The 20,750-nt window shown below is 43.3% G+C and overlaps 1 protein-coding gene across 1 annotated transcript; it reads right to left on the bottom strand.

The window, feature by feature from the left end:
- Positions 1 to 219: 219 nt before the first annotated feature.
- On the bottom strand, positions 220 to 19,491 carry LOC115099647 (galactose-3-O-sulfotransferase 2-like). Its single transcript, XM_029617378.1, has 4 exons — positions 19,487 to 19,491; positions 19,167 to 19,277; positions 12,750 to 13,215; positions 220 to 1,014 (listed from the first exon to the last, which is right to left on the bottom strand). The coding sequence occupies exons 1-4, from the start codon at positions 19,489 to 19,491 to the stop codon at positions 220 to 222; spliced, it is 1,377 nt and encodes a 458-aa protein (XP_029473238.1).
- Between the last annotated feature and the right edge of the window lie 1,259 nt (positions 19,492 to 20,750).

Here is a 20,750-nt window from a genome sequence, read left to right as displayed (position 1 = left end):
TGGGGGTTATAGGGCCGGCCTTATCTTTACTGGGGCGGGGTCCGCCCTTTACTGCAGATAATTTGAATTGGATTCTCTCCTGGATGGGGGATGTCCAGCTTTTGATGGCGGTTGCTTTGACAGGGAGCAGATACCTTAGTGTGGCTGATTTAGCCTCCTAAATTCCAAACTAAGGGTGCTAGATCATTTGGAAATTGAACTCTTAGCAATTAGGCATCTCTAAATTTTCTTTACCTTTATGAGGAACTGCTTTTTGTACAGTGAGTGACCGTACTGGACTTCTGGGATGATTAATCTTATACACTGTTGTCTTGTTACTTTATCTAGCTCTGGCTTGAGGTTATAGCCAAGGATCCTGGCTCTTCCATGCTGATATGGTGCCAGTAACAAATCTTTGATTTGCTGTGAATCAATCATGCCCTCTCCTTGGAGACATGTTCTAGCCAGCTCCTCCCGCCTCTTATGCAGTTTCTTCACTTCTTGCTGCATTCTTTCTCTTCCAATAGTTTGATCAATCCTTGCCCAGAAAGTCCTGTTGAAGTGAATATAGAGCTCCCAGTCCAGTTTGTTCCAGCTCTTGATCTTTTCTATGGTGTTGTTTGAAAGGGGAGTCCTCCTCTGCTTACTTCTGCTATTGAGGGGGAAATATACCACATCATCCAAGTTCCAGCACAGAGCCTCCTTCAGCAGAACCATGGACTCATCAAAGTACTCTGCAATCAGTATCAGGTCAAACATATTCTCGATTGCTTCAATGTTTAGTTGAGCATCTTTGGCTGAAGAATTGCCATTGTTGTTGAAACCAAAGTCAAAAGTCATGAGATTCTTAACAATACCACTCTGTCTGTCTGAGGCATTATAAAATTGTAAAGGTTGGTCCAAAAACTTATCCAGGGTCTCGGCCTTTTGGAAGGCTTGAGCTTCATTGAAGTAGGCAAATGAGGATTCCATGAGGTGAACTGGATTGCGTAGGATGGAGAAATAAAACGAGTCATTGGGCATAACCTTCTCGATCTGTGAAAAGGGAATAATACATTGCTGTCAAATTTCTCTCTGCATTGCAACAAAACTTCCTGAAATACAAGAATGATACTTATTCTTTCACTATATTCTTTATAACACCTCTGATGGCAAGGAGTGCCAAGGTGTATATACAATACATATCAGTACTCTGCTGTTATAATGGGCATATAACATGCCTCAGTGCTTGCTGCTATAAATGACAATATAACAAATCCTGGGCCACTCATAGCCATACTTTGTTCCCTGCTCAGCCTTTGATTACGTATACTCCTCGTACACTAAATCACACTCGATTAAACCCTTGTAGTCATACTTACCTGTAAACCCTCCTATCATCCACAACATTAGTTTATTCACACACAAATCCATTCCTATTTCTACTTTGATTTATATAACTATGGCTCGGTAAATGAGTGGTCAATGCTTCTTTGAGGACTTTTATTTACAGTGCACATGAAATCACAGCATATCTGCTTACTTTCAGTGGTAATCGCATTAACAATCACCATTCATATACAGGAGTCACCTTAGGTCAGTAATGGATACAGGAGCTGCTGTCTCCTAGCGATCTGGGCCTGCTGATCCTAGCTGGGCTCTGCCTCTTAACCTCCCCAGTTGGGTTCCACCCACAGGACTCTTCCTGCCCAGCAGGGTTTCATCCACAGAGCTCTCTCCCTCTGTGGGGATTTGAGGTGGACCAGAAATCTAGCCTGGCCCACACAGGTTAAGGAGTGGTGGTATGGCTACTCCTTCACAATACCATTCTAACCATGCTTGCCAAACCATACTATCTACTTCCTTCACAAAATGTTCAAAATAGATCCTTTAGCACTAGCACAGATTTGACCCTGGCAGTGGCTGTCTCTCGCTTGCCCCCCCCCCCCCCCCCCCTATATCTTCTGTCTCTATGCTTTACACATATTCCGAACCATACTATATCAGGCACCAAACCTGGCTCCCTCTCATCCATTCATTCTCCTTGTACCCACATTGATCCATATGCATAACCGTGCATGCCCACACCAGCTCATCCACACAGTGAAAACCTCCTAAGCTGACCCTTCCCATACTATTCCCAGCTCCATGGCTTGTATCAGGTGTGCTGCAGATGTCTGTGCTATATGCAGTGCTATTTAATGTCTATCTCAGCCCACTTGGTAAGATTGTTGCCTCTTCTAGTATGCAATACAAAATGTATGCAGGTGACATATAACTACTTCTTGCTGTTGATCAGTCCCTAAAGTGACCTTGTCAAATTAGTAGATATACTGGGTGCAGTTCAAGCAAGGATGCATAAGAATATGCTCGCCCTGAAGTTGATTCAAATGGAAGTTCTGTGAGTAATCAGTGGCCCTGTACCCTGCGATTTGCATGGCTTACAGATGGGCAATCATTGTTTCCCTTTGAAGTTTAAAGTACGAAACCTTGGTCTTATTTTAGATTCTATCGTTAGTCCTCTTTTTATAGATTCTGCCTGGTTAGGCATCTTAAATATATCCTCCCTCCAGCCGATATTCAACTACTGGTTCAAGCACTTATTGTATATTGACACTGCTAATTATTATAATTCATTATATGTGAGTCTTCCAAAAAATCATTTGAAGGCACTTCAGACCATTTAAAACAGAACCACATGTTTAATCTCTGCTTGCAGTAGGTTTGACCATATCACTTCCCCAGTGGATAGGTCTACATTGGTTGCCACTTGAAATGCATATTAAGTTTAAAATATTATTGCTGTTAAGGCTTTTGTTCTTGAGAAATTCTGTTCAAGAGTATTGTATATCCTTAGATAGATTCTGCAATCAACTGAGAAACATCTGCTAGTTGTGCCCTCTTATGAAATAAGCAGGCTTTAACAGTGGCAAAGCTAAAGCGTTTGGCACCCTGGACAGATACTTCCTTTCACTCCATATATAATTTGAAAAGTTAAACACACAGAAAACTATATTATGTTTGCCAGTAGATTTTTAAATAGTACACTAAGTATAGTATTGTCATAAAAAACTGGAACTAAGAAAAATGCAGGACATTAATAATTCAGCGAACAGGTATTACTGCATTTTAGTTTATACAAGAGCCCTAGGAAATCCAGTCTGAACATTCAGTCTATTCCCAGGGCTCAAACAGTAACCACCCTACCCAGGAAAAAGCAGTACTACAAATATTACAACTGGCCCTGGAAGATCAATGCACCTTCTATTGAAAAGAGAACAAGCCAGACAACTGTAGAGCCCTACACAGAAAGGCACATCTGGCCCCCTCCACACAACACGCACAGCAGTGGCCACAGCACATTTTAATAATAAAAGCCAAAAATGTACTCTCTTTTTGAATTTATATTTATTAAGTTTGCTTAAACTGTGGCCCCTGGTTCCATTGCCCCATTCTGTTGCTCCATGGATGGAAAGTGGAAGAATTTGATGGAACGGAAGAGCAAGGAGAAGGCTATGATGGGGCAATGGAAGAGCTCTGCAGATTGGGTTTGGTGGAGGGAGGGGCAGAGAGAGAGATGGGAAGGATTTCATGCTTTACAAGTACATTGCAGAGACTTAAAACAGTTTCCTTACTTGCCCCCTTTCTGTTTAGTAGAATTCATTCACTTTTGTGAGGGTTGTGAGCTCTACTGTGTGCTGCCCTGCTCTTGGCCTCCTCCAATTGCCACCAGCAGCAGGGCCAAGCAAGGGTCTGTAGCACCCTAAGCAGACTAATGTAATTTACTACCCCCCCCCCCCAAAAAAAAATAACCCCCCACCCTGAGTTGAAAGTGCCCCTCTTACAGATGTTAAATAAATGTATAGTCATATTCTCCCTCTTATAGCGCTCTCTCTCTCACTATCTACTCTGTCTCCTTCCTGGGGGCTGTGAGCCTGATCCCTCCCTCCTGCTTGCACACTCAGTGGCTTTGAGTCTGCTTCCTGCTGTGGCAGTGCACATGCGCTCCTACATCTAGTTTTTGTGCCTCACTCCTGGCATTGATTTTTTTAAAGACAAGTTGCATTATGGGCTCTGCAGCTGCGGCACACCTGGGGCCCTACTGCAGCAGATCGGTTGGGAAACACTGACTAGCAGAATCTCTCATCTTGGTCACATATACAGAACACAGAATGACCAACAAACAAGAAAATCAAGAAAAATAAAACATCAATCGTAATAGTAAAACCATACTAATAAAAGGAATAAATATTTCAAAACAGCTGATGACTAGAACATCCTATAATTAAAACATCATTTACATTTTTATAAATTTCCCAAACCCCCAAATATAATATTTCAAAACAGCAGATTAATTCTTTAATGTAACTAATAAGGTTTAAAAAATCTCCAATTATCCATATCTTGGATTTTTTGCTTTCCAGTCATCCTGAGATTATCGTGGCTTGGGAGAAGGTGACCACACAAACATTATTTTAAAAGTGGGCATAACTAGCAGATGTTTCTCAGTTGATTGCAGAATCTATCTAAGGATATGCAATACTCTTGAACAGAATTTCTCAAGAACAATCTAATCAGAGATGGCTAGTTTAAACTCCACGTTTTAAAAAAACTTAAGCCTTTACCACATACTCAAGATTTTAGGACTGTTTTACAAGTTTTATTGTTTTATTTATTTATTTAACAGTTTTATTTACCAAAATTCTAGTAACAGAGTTACTAATCACTTCGGTTTACATTACAACAGTTTAAATGACAGTATATAGAATAATGTCTTACAATGAACAAGGTGAATTGAAACTTGGAAAAAATATAAAAATAAAATCTTACAATAAAGAAGGAGAATACAATTTAAATACAAAATCCTTTGAAGAACAGTGAGTATAATAGCTGGGACTGACTTTGCAGGGCCCATAGCCGACCATCATGATGTTCACCAGACTAGGGTAATTGGGTTAGGAAAATGCTTGGTTGAACAACCAGGTCTTAAGTCTTTTTTTTAAAGGTGGGTGGTGTTTGTTCAAGCCTGAGGTCAGGTGGGAGTGAGTTCCAAAGTTTAGGGCCAGCGGTTTTCAAAATTAGACTATTGTAATGCACTTCTTTTAGGTCTCCCAGCATCTACCACAAGGCCCCTCCAGTTGTTATAAAATTCAGCAGCTAGAATCCTCACAAACACGAAACTTTCTGAGCATATAACCCCTGTTTTAGCAAATCTACACTGGCTCCCTATAATATATCATGCCCAAAATAAAACATTAACTCTAATCCATAAAACTCAATATAACGAAAATATGGAATGGCACGCTCAGCTCTTCATTTTCATACACCTCACAGAAACATTAGATCAGCTACTAACGGTACTTTACCCATTCCCTCCCCAAAATCGGTTCACCTCAATGCTGTTAGGCAAAGAGTGCTGTCTATAGCCGGCCATAATTGTGGAATTCTATGCTGCTTGAACTCAGAACAGAACCCAACAGTAAAATATTTAAAAAAAGGTATCAAAATGTGGCTTTTTACACAAGGCTTTAATTAGTAACCCATTACTTTTACCCTTTTTAATCCTACTCATATTTTACTATTTTATGCTAGGAATTGTATGTTGTCTCTTTGCCTTCCCTGATTTTTAGATACACTCTTGAATGAGTTTTAAAGATCCTGATGACAAATGACCTCTTATATTGTCAAAGATGGTTCCTTTAGAATTTTATGATGTTTTAGAATATTTTACATTGTTTTTATATTGATGTTTTGAACATAGATCCAATGGATCTATTTAAAAGTTATTTAATTAATATATTAAAGTACTCTGAGACCACAGTACCTGCAGTCAAGGGTTCCGCATGGATCCACAGAAACTGAAAGCTATTCAAGACTGGCCTCAACCTTCCGGACTAAAACTCCTACAGCGATTTTTGGGTTTCGCTATTACCGTTCCTTCATCTCCAACTATGCCTCTATTGTGGCGCCACTGATTGCCCTGACCCTTAAAGGTGCTGACCCCAACCACTGGCTGCCTGATGCGATATCCGCCTTTCTTCTCCTCAAGGAAGCATTTCTCCTCGAGCCCTGCCTTTGTCACCCTGACCCACGATGCCCATTTATTGTTGAAGTGGATGCCTCCACCGAAGGAGTTGGAGCCATTCTCAGCCAATACTCTGCCAATCATATACTACATCCCTGCACCTTTTTCTCCTACCAATTCTCTGCAGCAGAATGTAATTATGCCATTGGCAACAAGGAGCTCCTTGCCATCAAAATCGCCTTCGAAGAATGGCGCCCTTGATTAGAGGGAGGGCAACACCAGATTATGGTCTATACTGATCATAAAAATTTAGAATATCTGCATCGGGCGCAACTTCTCAATCCATGACAGGTCTGTTGGGCCCCATTTTTTGCTAGATTCGACTTCATTTTACGATATCGTCCAGCAGTCAAGAATTTGAAAGTGGACACGCTCTCTCGAGCCTTCGACAACATGGATATGCCAGAACCTCCCAGTTTCATCATTGACCCATCCCGGGTACTGACTGCCACTACACTCGTTCCACCAGGTAAAACTTTCGTGCTGCCACGCCTCCGAAATCAGGTCTTGACCTGGGCTCATGACTCTCACAGCTCGGGACATCCTGGAAAACATCGGACTCTGGTCACCCTCCACTAGTATTACTGGTGGCCTGGGATGCCTAAGAATGCTCGATCCCACGTTGAATCTTGCTAGATGTGTGCCCGTCACAAGAATCCCCTAGGGTTGCTTTGGGGTCTGCTCCAACCTCTGCCTGTCCCCAACGAACCTGGAACACACATCTCAATGGACTTTATTGTTGATTTACACCCTTCCAAAGGCAACACCACTATCTGGGTCATTGTCGATCAGTTCTCTAAAATGGCCCATTTTGTGCCATTACCGAGGTTACCTTCTGCACCTCAGCTAGCCCAGCTATTCGTACATCATGTTTTCAGACTGCATGGTCTACCCAAAGCCATCCTATCCGACTGGGGACCCCAGTTCACCGCCAAATTTTGGAAATCACTCTGTCAAAAGTTTGACGTCACCCTGGAATACATTTCAGCATATCATCCACAAACCAATGGTCTGGTAGAGAGAACTAATCGGACCCTCAAACAATTTCTATGCACCTACATTAATAGCAAACAGGACGACTGGACAGACTTGCTCCCTTGGGCCAAATTTGCCCTCAGTTCTCATCCTTCCGCCGCTACCAGCTCTTCATCCTTCCAAGTGGTCTATGGCAAGCAACCTCTTCCACCTCTTCCACCTCTGCCAGTTCCTATGACTGTCCCTTCACCGGCAGCTCTGCTCTCTGTTGATGAATTACATCGCTTTTGGACCTTCACCCAGCAAGCTTTGCTCAAAGCTAACCAGGCAGCCAAAAAATTTTTAAACCATCATCGGAGACCAAGCCAACCTCTTCGACCTGGTCAGAAGTTATGGCTAAGTACGTGGTTTATCCGCTTGAAGCTACCATCTATGCAACTTGCTCCTCGTTTCATCGGTCAATTTCTGATACTCCGCTGTGTAGGCGCGGTAGCCTATCAACTTCAACTTCCTCCATCCCTCAATATCCACAACACCTTCCATGTGTCCCTTTTAAAACCATTGGTGTTGACATGGCCATCCAGAATGCCACCTGTACCACAGCCTCTCTCCACTGAGGGCAACTCCACCTATCAGGTCCGAGAGGTACTTGACGTCAGGAAACAAGAAAAAGTGGGAATACCTACTAGCCTGGGAAGGGTTTGGCCCTGAAGAAAATACTTGGGAGCCTCTTGCCAATATCTTGGATAGGAACCTCCACGTCCAATTCCATGTGGACCACCCTTCCAAACCCAAACCTCCAGGGAGGTGCCCTAAAAAGGGGGGTACTGAGTTCCCAGCCATGGGTGGTTGCAGCTGGCCCCTCCTACCTTCTCTCCCGGCACCGAGATTGCTCCGGCACGTCTGCGGCAGCAGGGAGATGTCCCCTATGCAGGCTCCTGGTCCCCTCCTTCCTAGCAACTTTGGCTGCTGAACACCTGCTGCGCTCCGCGGTGGGAGAGACGACACTCAGGCCACACACCAGCACTTCCTGCAGCCCACATCGGGCTGTCTCCTTCCTAGGCATGCGGCTGTGCCTCCTGCACACATTTAAAGGGCCAACATCACTTAAACTCCTTTCAGCTGCCTGGATGACGTCACGGGTCAAGGACTATTTATAGGAGCTTTCTCTTCCTATTCCTCAACTTGGCAACGAGTCTGCTTCACTTCTTGTGAGGTCTTCGGTGCTCTAGTGGTATCGAGTCCTGTTCCTGCCTTCCAAGTTCCTGTCCTGCTCCTGTTTCCATCCTCCAGCTTCTTGGTCGGATCTCCTGGCTTCTGACCTTGGATTAGCTTTTGATGACTCTTTGGCTTCCGACCTCGGACTGGTGATTGGTGATTCTCTGGCTTCTGACCTCGGACTGAATCTCGGTGATTCCTTCATCTTCTCAAGGGTCCACCTAAGTCCAGCCGGCCCCATGCACCCAAAGACTCAACCCGCGGGGAACGGGTGTTGCGTCCGTCGGTCTTTGGCTTTGCCCCGCTTGTTGCACCCCTATCTTGGCTCCTCCCGCTTACCTGGGCAAGATGGCTACCACAGCATCGTCAAGCCGACCTCTCTGGCGTCCCCGGAATGGCTGTGGTGCAGCCGAACGCCATTGCTCCTCCCAGGTACCTGCTAGGGTGCACGCGCATGAACAACCCACATCAAAGTACGCCCAGTGGCATGAACCTCAAGGGCTTTCCCTCAATCTGACGTCATGCCATCCGGGTATATCTACTTCTCAAGATTGCTAGCTCATTGAGTTGGCAAAGACTCAAACTAAGACTCGAACTAGGACTCTAACTGTTCCTGTCTGCGCTACTCCGCCGCTTCCCTGCTGCCTGCAGGAAGCTCTACCTCTGCCCTTCGGGGTTTGCTACTAACTTTGGTACCCACTAATCGGGGGCCCACTGTTCTATTTCAGGTGCCATTCAGGGAACAGGTACTCGCTCCTCGAGGGCCTGCTCTCCCTGCCTCAGTGCCTGTACCTTCTACAACTATCTGGTGGAATCGCATCCATAACAGCTAACACCGAGTGAGTACTCTAATCTCTCATCTGTCTCATTTACAGGAACTCCTCGCTGGGTAATCTGCTGCAGAACCTCCTGACGTCAGCTAGGAGAGAAGAGCTCCCTCTGCCGAGATCCCTGAGACTACAACTCACCACTGCCACTTCAAGATGTATAATAAAAGAGTTCAAATTCCGGTGTTTTGTGCATCAGAGTCTAGGCTAGTGCTGTGGCTACTCACGGGGCTCCTCCCCATCGGCGTGGTAATCTCCACAGCCCCCAAGGATCCACGAAAACACACGAAATAACAACGGGGTTGGTATTGGTGAAGTTCCAGCTGGCCCTTGCTTCAGTTCAGCCCCGCCTCCCGACGGTGGGGACCTGTTGGGGGTTCGCTCCGTCAGGTAGTGCCAACTCCCCCTCGGGCAAGGGGTCCACATTCTCCTCCTTCAACACTACAAAAATTCACCCAAGATGGTTTCCAGAATATTAGAATAGCAACATACAAAAAGAGGTCATTCATAGTTTCACAATAAAAAGTGTATAATAAAATAGCAGCAAAAATCACATTACAACTGGACAGTATAACGGTCTACCTCAAAGGCTAACTTTAAATAAATCAACAAATACCTTATAAATTCTATCAGCAACATAGCAGAATCTTAGTGACTAACTCATAATAAAAGGACCATAGTGAAACTTTAGCTCATAGCAGCATGTTTGAAGGCAATCGTGGTGATGCCAGGCAGTTTCTTATAATATCAGCATGTAAGTATTCAAAGCTTGTAGACATTTGCTGTGGAATTAAGGAAGTCTGCTTAACATAATCGGAGTCCTCCATAGACAGCAGGATGAATTAACCATGACACATGGATGACATCATCCAATGGCAACAAATGGACCTATCTCTCTTGTACTTTACTGAGCATGTACAGGAGTTCTCACAAGCGTGCTGCATTGTGAGCCTCTTAGTTGACTGAAGAGTTTAGCTTTAGCTAGGTAGTTGACTAATCAGGGAGAAGATGTCATTCACATTCCCTGTCCAGCGACTCTACCAGAGGTTTCAGTTTGTTGATACAATTGTGTAATTATTCTATCATATAGAATTGGTGGGCCATGATATGGGCATTAAGCATGGAGCTCTGAAATACTTTTTTCCCCAAACTGTCTGATAATCCAGGGTCCTTACCTAGAGAAGCTTTAGAGAAGATTGTAATCTTTTTAGCTCGTTTTAGTGCTTACTCTCCCACCACTGACTGGTGTGGTAGCTGAACTATTCCAATCCCTGGAGCCTTTTGTACTCTGCATTTCAGATCCAATTTTCTGGCTACTTGGGTACTGGAGGCCATGCTCTCCAACATTCTCATTTGTAAATTCCACAGAAATGAATGAACTGGGATTGCTGCAGGTTCAGAAGGTATTTACAGAATACAAAGTAACCCAACGATCTCAGTACGGGGATCTTTGTCCTTATGGACATTAACTCCTAACACATTGCCCAGCTTGTCAAGGAATTTGGAGTATGAGAGGTTTTCTGGTGGAGAAGAATGCTCCAGTAGATTAGGTAAGGAGTATGAGGGATTCCTTATAGACCTTTCCTCAGAATCAAAAGGTGAAGGGACATTAACCCATGACCCCAATGATGATGAAGGTAATCAGGTTAGGGTCCTCGATGGTCTCAGAATATTCTTAGGGCATGCTCTTTCCTCAGAGTGGCTAGATTTCTATGCAGAGAGGGATGGTTGGGGGCTTGCTCCCATTACCAGGACTGTGCTGGGAGCTTTTGAGGCATGGAGGCACGATGGACGACTCCTTGAGGGAACAAATCTGTCATTCTGCACAAGAAAAGTTGAAATGTGTCGTCCTTGTCACTTGCTGCCAGCCAAGCAAAGGAAGTCTTCACCAATCAGCTACCTGGTATATGGACTACTGTATCCTCTTATCCAGAGTTGGAGAAGAGATGACTTCTTCTGTTACAAGAATGGGGTCATCTTTCTGCAAAGTTGCTTGTGAACTCCAAGAAGGAGGTCCCTCCTGAGTTTGCACTGAAAGTCACATAGAAACCAGAGGTACTATGGAGCATATTGGATCTGGAATCTACAAATGCAGACAATAATCAAGGAGGTGGGATAGAGATAAGGACATCAACATGGAGAAAAATACAATGGTTCACCTTCAAGTCCCCTCAAAAAGTGTTCCAACCTGAAATGCAACAAGTGCACCAATAGGGCTGGGGACTGATGTTCTGGTTGTGCAGAGTGCAGTACACTGACAGCTCTGAAGGATAGAGAGGCAACAGTGCAAAGGCTGGATGAATCGACAAAATAGATGGCTGCTTCTGCTGAATCACCAAAGTCTATTGTATTGACAGTGCCAAGGGCCAGTGCCACAAAGGCACCAAGGTGCATAAACAGGGCTGATTCCGAGTGAAGCTTCGGAAGAGCTGACTGCATTCTTGGCTCTGATGCATATATTGAAGGGATCACAAACCTCTATTCACGACACTTTCATGTCTTGCTCAATCTCTGTACTGCGGCAGATTCAGGAACTGGTCCCATAGATGGGGAACTTTGCTCATGGGAGCTGGAGGAGGTCCCACTTTCGGCATAGAGGGAGCCTGAGCAGGTCCCATTCCCAGGGGAAGAATGTCCCTCAACTTTTCACTGAATTCTTCCATCTCCCTGGTCCTGTTCCTAAGGGAACTTTGTGACAATTACCCACAGTCATAGAAGTTAGCTGCAGGTATTTTTAACAAACATCTTACAGCCACACACAGAATCCTTGACGCCACTGGAGGTGACCTGCTTGGAGCCCAGCATCCTTTTTCATATATAATTTTGTAACACTGAGAAGTGCTGTTGAGGCAACTTGAGGCGAGTCTGAAGGTAAGAAAACCACAAAGTACCAAAAATAGATAGAAAGAGTACACATCTGTGCAGAAACAGACAAAAAAATAGACTGAGGGGCTCATAAGGCAGCAAGCGCATGGGAACTCCTGTGCATACTCAGTAGAATAAAAGCTCCATGAATGCAGAGAGATGGGTCTATTTGGGCGCCATCGGATGACATCACCCACGTGTCATGGCTACTTCAGCCCTGCTCGTTGATGGAGAAACTGATTTACAGTTTTACTGATTTACAGTTCAGATCCAGTAAATTAATAGCTTGAATACACTCATTGACATTATGGAGGTAATTTTGTAACAGCCCATATAAATTAGATAGAAAATGTTCTTAAATACATCTATACTGTAAGTTTGAAAATTATCCCAAACTTCCCATGCATCATTACACTGCTATTATGTATGCAGACATTTTTGAGAACATTTTATGTGCACACTTTTGAAAATTCAAGTAAGGGCAAACTTATGTGCACACATGGCATACACACATCACTCTACACACATATTGGGCAGGAAATTTAAGAAAAGATAATTTCTGCACTTTGACCTGTTAAAATACCTTTGAAAATTACCCTGTCTTTGTTACGTGCTTCTTTGATGTTGGGATTTACAGTATTTAACTCTTTTAGGTTAGTTGAGAATTTTTTACATTTTAACATTCAAAGACTACAAGTTTGAAAAGGTCTTTCTCTCTCTTCTTCTCTGCATTCTTTGCCTCTTACTTTCTCTCTTTCTACATCTCTCCTGTCTTTCATGTTCTCTCATCCCTTTCTCTATTTCTCCTGATGTTTTCTCACCTCTGACTGCCGGAACCTCATGTGGTGTAGCATGATGTTGAATTTATTCTTCTTATAAGGAGAGAAATCTTGTACGTATGAGGCATTGAAATAATGTGGATAATTTAAATGAGTGCCTCTGTTTTTTGGGAAAGCGAACGTCAGGTTTCGGGCCTCACCAAAGCGGAAAAGGATGTTCATGACTGTGCTGCTGGCACACTTATGCATTTTAAGGAACACAATGTGAGTTTGGAGTTTGCAGTCAGGGTGGGTGGAGGAAGTAGAGAGGAATGACTTGCTCTGAGTACCGCTGACCTCAGTTGACCTTGAATCAGTGAGTTTTTCTTGTAATGCCATTCTATACTTCTGCAGTTGTGCATTGGCAGGTTTTGAATTATCTTTGTTTGCCTTGGCTGCTCCTGTCCTGGTTAATCTTTGGATTAGGAGAGTATTAGTAATTGCATCATTCTTGGAAGAGTTGTTCATTCTGTTGAGAGAGAAGCATGGCCTCAAATTTTATATATATATATTTTTTAATTCTATGTTTCTTGAAATTTAATCATTTTACATGAAATAAAGGAAAAAGAATGAATCATAATGTGCATTCAAAAAAAGGAAAAAATAAAACAATGAAATGACATTATAATATCATAATTAACTCCTCAAACTGGGGGGTGGGCATAGTAAACAAGCTAGAAATGGCCTCTGCTATTACTGGCATGGGATCTTCTTGGTGTTTGGGTAATTGCCAGGTTCTTGTGGCCTGGTTTGGCCTCTGTTGGAAACAGGATGCAGGGCTTGATGGACCCGTGGTCTGACCCAGCATGGCATTTTCTTATGTTCTTATGTAATTATCAAAAAGAAAAAAAAAAGCTTAACAAGAAGACTTACCAGGAAATGTACTTTATTCCAAGACCCCTAAAGCATCTCAGAAATAAATTTAAGTTGTGGCAGTTTTATCTAAGAGAAATGTATCAGCTGGGTCAGTAAAGACAAATTTATTCCCTTGATAATATAAGAACATTTGCACCAGAATTTTAGGGAGAACGAAGCACCCAAGTCCAACAGACGTTGTTTATACTGCGAAAGGGTTTTCCTTGAGTTTCTCTAGCAAAACTTGGGAAGGTTTGAATTTTCTGACCACAACATTTCTCATTTCTATCCTTGAAGTATTGTTTGAGGACCACATTTTATCTGAATCTAAAGCAAAAGTAATAACAAGAGTAGAAAATCTGCACATCTGACTTCTCGGCCATATCTAAATATGAAAGGGATAGTAATTAAGGGAATAATTTCCAGACTGTCCCTTTGCGACAGAGTCTGTAGGTACATTTTACCCATGGATTTTGTACCAAGACAACGAGAGAGATTGTTCATACTTTGTAAGTTGTCATGCACTTCCATTTTATATATGTGTTATTTTCTAATCCTGCCCAAAATATGCTGCCAGCAATGCCTTTTATAAATGCGGCTACAAGTACATGTGCCGTAGAACAATATGTATACTTTTAGCTATATTGCGGGAAAGCAATTTTCAGACACCCAATGTATGCACATGTAGCCCCTGTTCCGGTGGTTGAACCTAGAAAGGAGAGGTGCATGGGGTCCAAGGGCCAACATTTTTGTTGATGTCTCTCTGTCCCACAGCCCCAGGGTGCCAGATTCTTATTGACAGTGGAAGGGGGAAGGAATACTCCTCCAACGCTCAGGCTGTGGGGGTGATGCTCAATTTTTCTTCCATGGGAAGGTCGCTCTGCACTTTCAGTGAGAGGGATGTGAGTGCCAACAAAATATTCTGGACACGCGAACTGGGTGTCCATACAAAAATCTTTACTGTCACAATTCTTCACTGGCCAAGGATAGCTCTTTACATATCGGTTCTTGGCACAAACAACTTGTTATCACAGTTCTCCAACCTTTCTTTATCTGTGCATGTGTCTCTCCATAAATGGGCAAGAGAAGGAACTCACCCTGCAAGATATGGAAGAGCAAGGCTTCTCAGGTGGACAGGGGTATCAAAAAAAACCTGACAGACTCTCAGTCTCTTGTACCTCTGCTCCCCAGGGTGAAGACACTCTGTATGGGGGCCTTCAAGTCTAATAAAAAGATCTTACTCACATCTCTTTCTCCAGGTGACACACCGGAGCTTTCAGATCAAAGGTCCAGGGAGCAGGGAACACACAACTTCAGGGCAGAAAGAGTGACAGTAAAACTTCTTCTCAAAAGAGAGAACTCTCTTGCAGTGATTCACCACTGATCAAGCCACAGTTTGAGAGATGGAAAGCAGCAGACTTTTCTCCCATTCCTGGTCTTCCCAAGAAAAAAGAACTCCCCTTTAAGTCCTCTAATCCAGGCCAAGTATCAGGGATCTCACAGAAAAACTCTCAAAACAAGTCCAGAAATCCCTTCAGCAATCCTGGGACATCCTTACTGGACAGATTGTGTACCAGCAAGGCAATTGCCCATTTTTAATCAGTGTAGGTTCAGGGCCATTAGGCCCTGGTACATCAAAATAGGAAGAAAGTCATCAGTAGAATGAGATCTACTTAGTGTTTGGGTTCTTGCCAGGTACTTGTAGCCTGGATTGGCCACTGTTGGAAACAGGATGCTGGGATTGATGGACCCTTAGTTTGACCCAGCTTGGCAATTTCTTATGTTCTTATGTTCTCTGACTGCTAACTCAAAATGCCACACCTTGCAATGATGCAAGCTGCTTTTATATCAGGGGTCCCCACATACACACAAATCGCTTTGAAAATTGTCTGCAGGCTGTATAGGAGAATAGGCAGTATTGTAGCCATTACTTACAAGTAATTGCAAGTAATAATACAAGCTACTAATGACCTGTTGATGGATTAACAGAATTCTTAGTACACCATAGAACCGATACAATGAGGAGATGGAGGTCCAAAAATTTGGACCGCATTATAAGAATCTGTATTATATCAAAAGAATAATCCGCTGCCACTTTACCAGACAAGTATGGACTTATTTGGCTAAGTGGCACTGAGTATGTATGAAATTCTAAATTGGGAGCCAACCTTTGACCGTGTTATAAGTGATTTCATGTTATATCGAACCGCATTATAACAGGTCTACAGTGTACCTAATATTGCATTCGTTTTTATGATGATTTATTGGAATAGCATTCTAATTTGTGTATACCTTTAGAAATGTTCACTCACATGAGTGAAACACTTGAATGTACAACAAAGTGGATTGCTGACCTTCTGCTTTATTTCAAAAGAACTGAAGCATTGATGGCTGGATAATAAGAGTCATTTTCAAGCCACTTGGTAAATAAGTGGAAATGTGTTTTTAGAAACCCACCCATGTGATATGTGTGTAGGGCCTGTATGCACGTACATTTACCAGCAGTCCGCAGAAGTGTTTCTAGGGGTAGGGTTGGAGAGGTGTTTGCACTTCCATGCATATGTTTGCATTTTGAAAAGTACGCATGTATTTTTCCTTGAAAAAATGGTGAGGTTGATATTTGTTCATTACATTTTTGGAGATAGCTATACATGCGTACCTTTTCCCTTAGAAAACTGGTAATAAGTTTGCGGGTACATTATTTTAAATCTGTGGGGACAGTTAACTTGAGATTGCATTGCTTTGGGTGTAGATATTGCTGCTCTCTGAGGTTATAAGCATCCCCTTCATTGAAGAGTGATAAGTTTTGTATTGATGTTATGTTTGTGAATTTGCATAACTGGGAATGCTCCAGGAATTTGCTTAAACTACCAGGACTCTGGGAAAACAGTGAAAATTTCCAGATGTCAGTGTAGGAAGGAGTGGGAAGGGAGCATTTCACCATACCTGAAAAACCTTTGATTTCCAGGCACCCTGAGATTGCTGCGGATTAACGAGGATGGGGGGAGGGGGGGGGGCACCGGTAGCAGCATGCACACAAATGTTCTCAGCTACACTTACACTAATACACTCACATGTTCACTCTCATAATCTTTCACACACACATACACACACTCACTCTCATACCTCTCATTCACACTCACTCAGTTCTCCCCCTCTTTCACACACACACGCACCTCAGGAACAGGAAACCAAACACCCTCCACTGCCAAACACTTTATGAAATAGCAAACAAACAAAAGAAAAAGATACCTATACCTTGCCATACCATACCATACCAGCACTAAATCTCAGGACTCAAACAGCAGCAAGCTTACCTATGAAATGGCAGCAAAGCAAATATTATAGCAGGCCCTAGAGCATTAAATACACCACCTATTGGGATAACAGAACAAGCCGTACTTCTACAAGTCCCTACATGCTAACAGAAATACTGCATCTCAGTCACATACGCAGAACACAGATCAATCCTTACCTAATACAGGGTAAGGGACTGCAAATTAGAAACAGAAACATGCAAACAAAACTGAAATGGAAAGCCCAAGAAACCAGACTCCGAACAGTGGAATACTGACGAGCAAGCAAAATACTAATATATATTGCACATTCTCAAAGATAACATATACCTATCACTGAAAAATCAAAATAATGTTTTTTTTAATTTAGTTGTCTGATATAATTTTTCTAATTGGTTGGTCCTGGTCTCTTTTTTTTTTATGTTCCCCTTCTCATTCTTCTCCTAATTCCTTTTTTATGGTTTCTTTGTTTTCTTTGTTTCTTCTCTCTCCTCTTGACTTCTTCCCTTCCTCTCTAAAACATACAAATAGGTTTTTTCACACGCTGTCTCTCTCTCACTCACACACACACACAGGCTCTAGCTTGCACATGCTAGCTTTCTCTCTCATATACACATACAGGCTGTTACCCTCAAATGCTCTCTGGCTCTCACACACAAGCATTCTTTCTCACACACACACAAACAGGCTCTAACTTGCACATGCTATCTTTCTCTCTCATATACACATACAGGCTGTTACCCTCAAATGCTCTCTGGCTCTCACACACAAGCATTCTCTCTCATACACACACACACAGGCTCTAACTTGCACATGCTATCTTTCTCTCTCATATACACATACAGGCTGTTACCCTCAAATGCTCTCTGGCTCTCACACACAATCATTCTCTCTCACACACACACACACACAGGCTCTAACTTGCACATGCTATCTTTCTCTCTCATATACACATACAGGCTGTTACCCTCAAATGCTCTCTGGCTCTCACACACAAGCATTCTCTCTCATACACACACACACTCAATCTGGGCCCTGACCTCCTCCTCGCCTCTAGGCCTCCTCCTTGGGTCGCTATGGGATGAGATCTACAGCGGCCCTACTGCTGAGCATCCTCTTATCAGGCTGCCACGGGATGGAGTCCGATGTCAGCCCTGATCATCTTGGGGTGCCATAGGTTAGAATCTGCGGCAGCCCTGCTACATGGTAGCTTCTCTGACCACTGCCCACCCGATGGCTACACAAACAGTTCCACCTTTTTTCAGCGCAGGGCTGACGCTCCTACTCCTTCCTGCCTGTGCGGCTCCTGCAGTCTTCTTTCAGGAAGGAGCACCCAGAGGATTTTGGATATTGGCCTGAGATCTATCAATTCCTCCAGAATTCCGGCATTTCCAGGCCAAATCCGGAGAGTTCCCAGGTATGCATGTCACCCTACGTGGATCCTGAAAGCTGTGCCATCGACACATGTAGGTCAGGAGGAGGCAGTGGTATCAGAGGAGCAGCTGAACAGATGGGAGGGTTGGGCCTCTGGAAGGAAGATGGAATGTGCTGGGGTCGGGGAAGTGTGTGAGCAGAGGCAGACTTCTGAAATAGGCAGAATAGGCTGCCCTGCCACCAGAAGTATACATCAGCAGCCATCGTTGTGTGGCTGTATCATTACACAGGGATGGCCAGCTGATGTATCATCACAAAGACCTCTCCAGGTTACAATGTCACAGGGGGGTACTTCCTGCCATCCCACTCTCTCCTGCCTGCAACATCTGAGTGGGAGAGCTGACAAATCCACCACCATACGTGAGAGACAGACTGAGAGACAATATGTGTGTGTCTATGTGCATGAGGCAGAGACAGAGTGTGTCCGGTGGTGGTTGGAGAGAAGAAAGACAATTCATGCATCAACCCCTGGCTGCTGCTAATCCCTGAAAACATGGAGCAGGTAAGAGAGAGAGAGACATTTGTGGATGCACCTCATCTTCCTCTAGTCTAGCCAAATCCAATCTGAGTTGAGAGGTGGGAAGGAGTTTGTTTGCATCCATCCCCCTCCCCTCCAGTCCTCTTGACCAAACACCACCATTCGTAGGTGCAGGAGGGAGGGCTGGAGTATGTGTGTCCTGCTAACCCTGCTCATTGATACCAACCTGAGTCTTTGGGGAAAGGGACTGAGAAATTGTGTGTGCATCCCACTCACCTCTGCTAATCCACACCAATCTTAGGGTGACCAGAATGCTTATGTTCCCAGGTATATTATTTACATTTAAACATATCCTACCCGTTTTGCTGGAGGATTCCATTGATTTGTAGCGTGTAAGTGACAATCCCGATGATAATGAGGAAACTCCAGAGATGTATCCCCTGACTATGGAGCATCTTCAACTGCTTCCTGCAGAGAAACAGAAAAGGACTTCTTGACCCTCATCCATGCCAGCATTAGGGTAAGAGGCAAGAGCTGTCAGATAGCCTGATAAGTCAGTACTTATGGCCTGTCCGGGATGCCTTCCCTCCTTCCAGAGTTAAAATATGCAATGGACCTGTGCCAAACGCACATTTTATTCTTAAACGTGCTTTTTTTCAAAACTCCCAATAGCTTACGTCATAGGGGGTTTAAAAATGTTAAAAATGTATACTAAAATCCAGCACACAGTTTCTGAAACCCTAAATTACTGCATCGGCCTGATAGTGTCTGATAGCGAAACTATCGACCAAGGTCTCCCTCCTGGTCTGTGCACATGAACTTCCACATACTGCTCGATTGTTCCCTAAGAGGATAACTTTAACACATGTGTGTTCCTATACATGTGCATATCTGGATGCGTGAAAATCTACTCCTGTATTTTGGCAACCTGTGCGGATATGATATACACAGGTTATAAAATGTGCATCAATCCACTCTGCAACACGTGCATGCATGAAAAATAATGAGCACATATATATTGCACTTATTCAGATAAATTCCAATTTATCCAGCTTAGAAGCGGCAAAATTGCTGCTTTGCCAGATAAGTCTAAAAAGTAAAAACCTCTAATTATCTGGCTAATTGGGAGATGCAAGTGCTCTAACACATGTTAATTTGCGATAGTGTGCAATATACAGCATATTTTGCATTTCCCCACCCAGGTTCCCTCCCCTATTATAATTACCTTCTTCACATGCAATTTGCATGCATGAATAATACAAATGCACACAAATAATGAAAATGCACACAAAGAAGATCATTACTATGCAATCTTATACAAATATTTGATCATGACTGCTCAAGAAGTTTGTCAGCCATAATTACAAACCTACACCACTTTGAAAAGTGATAAATGTGAGGCAGGAGGCCTGGGACCCTAACCCAGATCCCACTTCACATTTAAAGTGCCAGCCAACCCCCCAAAATACAGTGGCTTGATATTTTATTTATTTCTGTCGTTCCATGTGAGAATCTCTAGTTCCTAACAGTGCACAGGTTTAACACTCGTAAATAAACGATGGAAAACAGAGGTAGGCAGTAAACTAGGTAAACATTTAGAGACAAAGAATGAGTTTCAAGGACTGATACATTAAGGGAAGCAGAACTAGGTTGAAGGGGGCATTGTTAGGAAATCTGACTCATGGCGAACTGGAGGTTTCACTCAGACAGCAGGCATTTTTGAACAGCCAAATTTTCAACTTGCTCTTACATTTTTTAGTGTCTGTTATTGTTCGTAGGTCCTCTGGCATGACGTTCCAAAGTTTCGGGCCAGCAACTGATATCGCTCTTTCTCTTGTTTGCGTTAGATGAGAACTTATACATGTCTTTAATAAGGATTTAATAAGGGCTTTAATAAGGACTTGGCTTTTCAAGCAAGCCTTCCCCCAAACCACATAATAG

The sequence above is a fragment of the Rhinatrema bivittatum genome, chromosome 9 (assembly GCF_901001135.1).
Source record: "Rhinatrema bivittatum chromosome 9, aRhiBiv1.1, whole genome shotgun sequence".
NCBI lineage: Eukaryota > Metazoa > Chordata > Amphibia > Gymnophiona > Rhinatrematidae > Rhinatrema > Rhinatrema bivittatum.
Note: the sequence above shows the minus strand (reverse complement) of the source record. Positions and strands in the feature narration are given on the sequence as shown.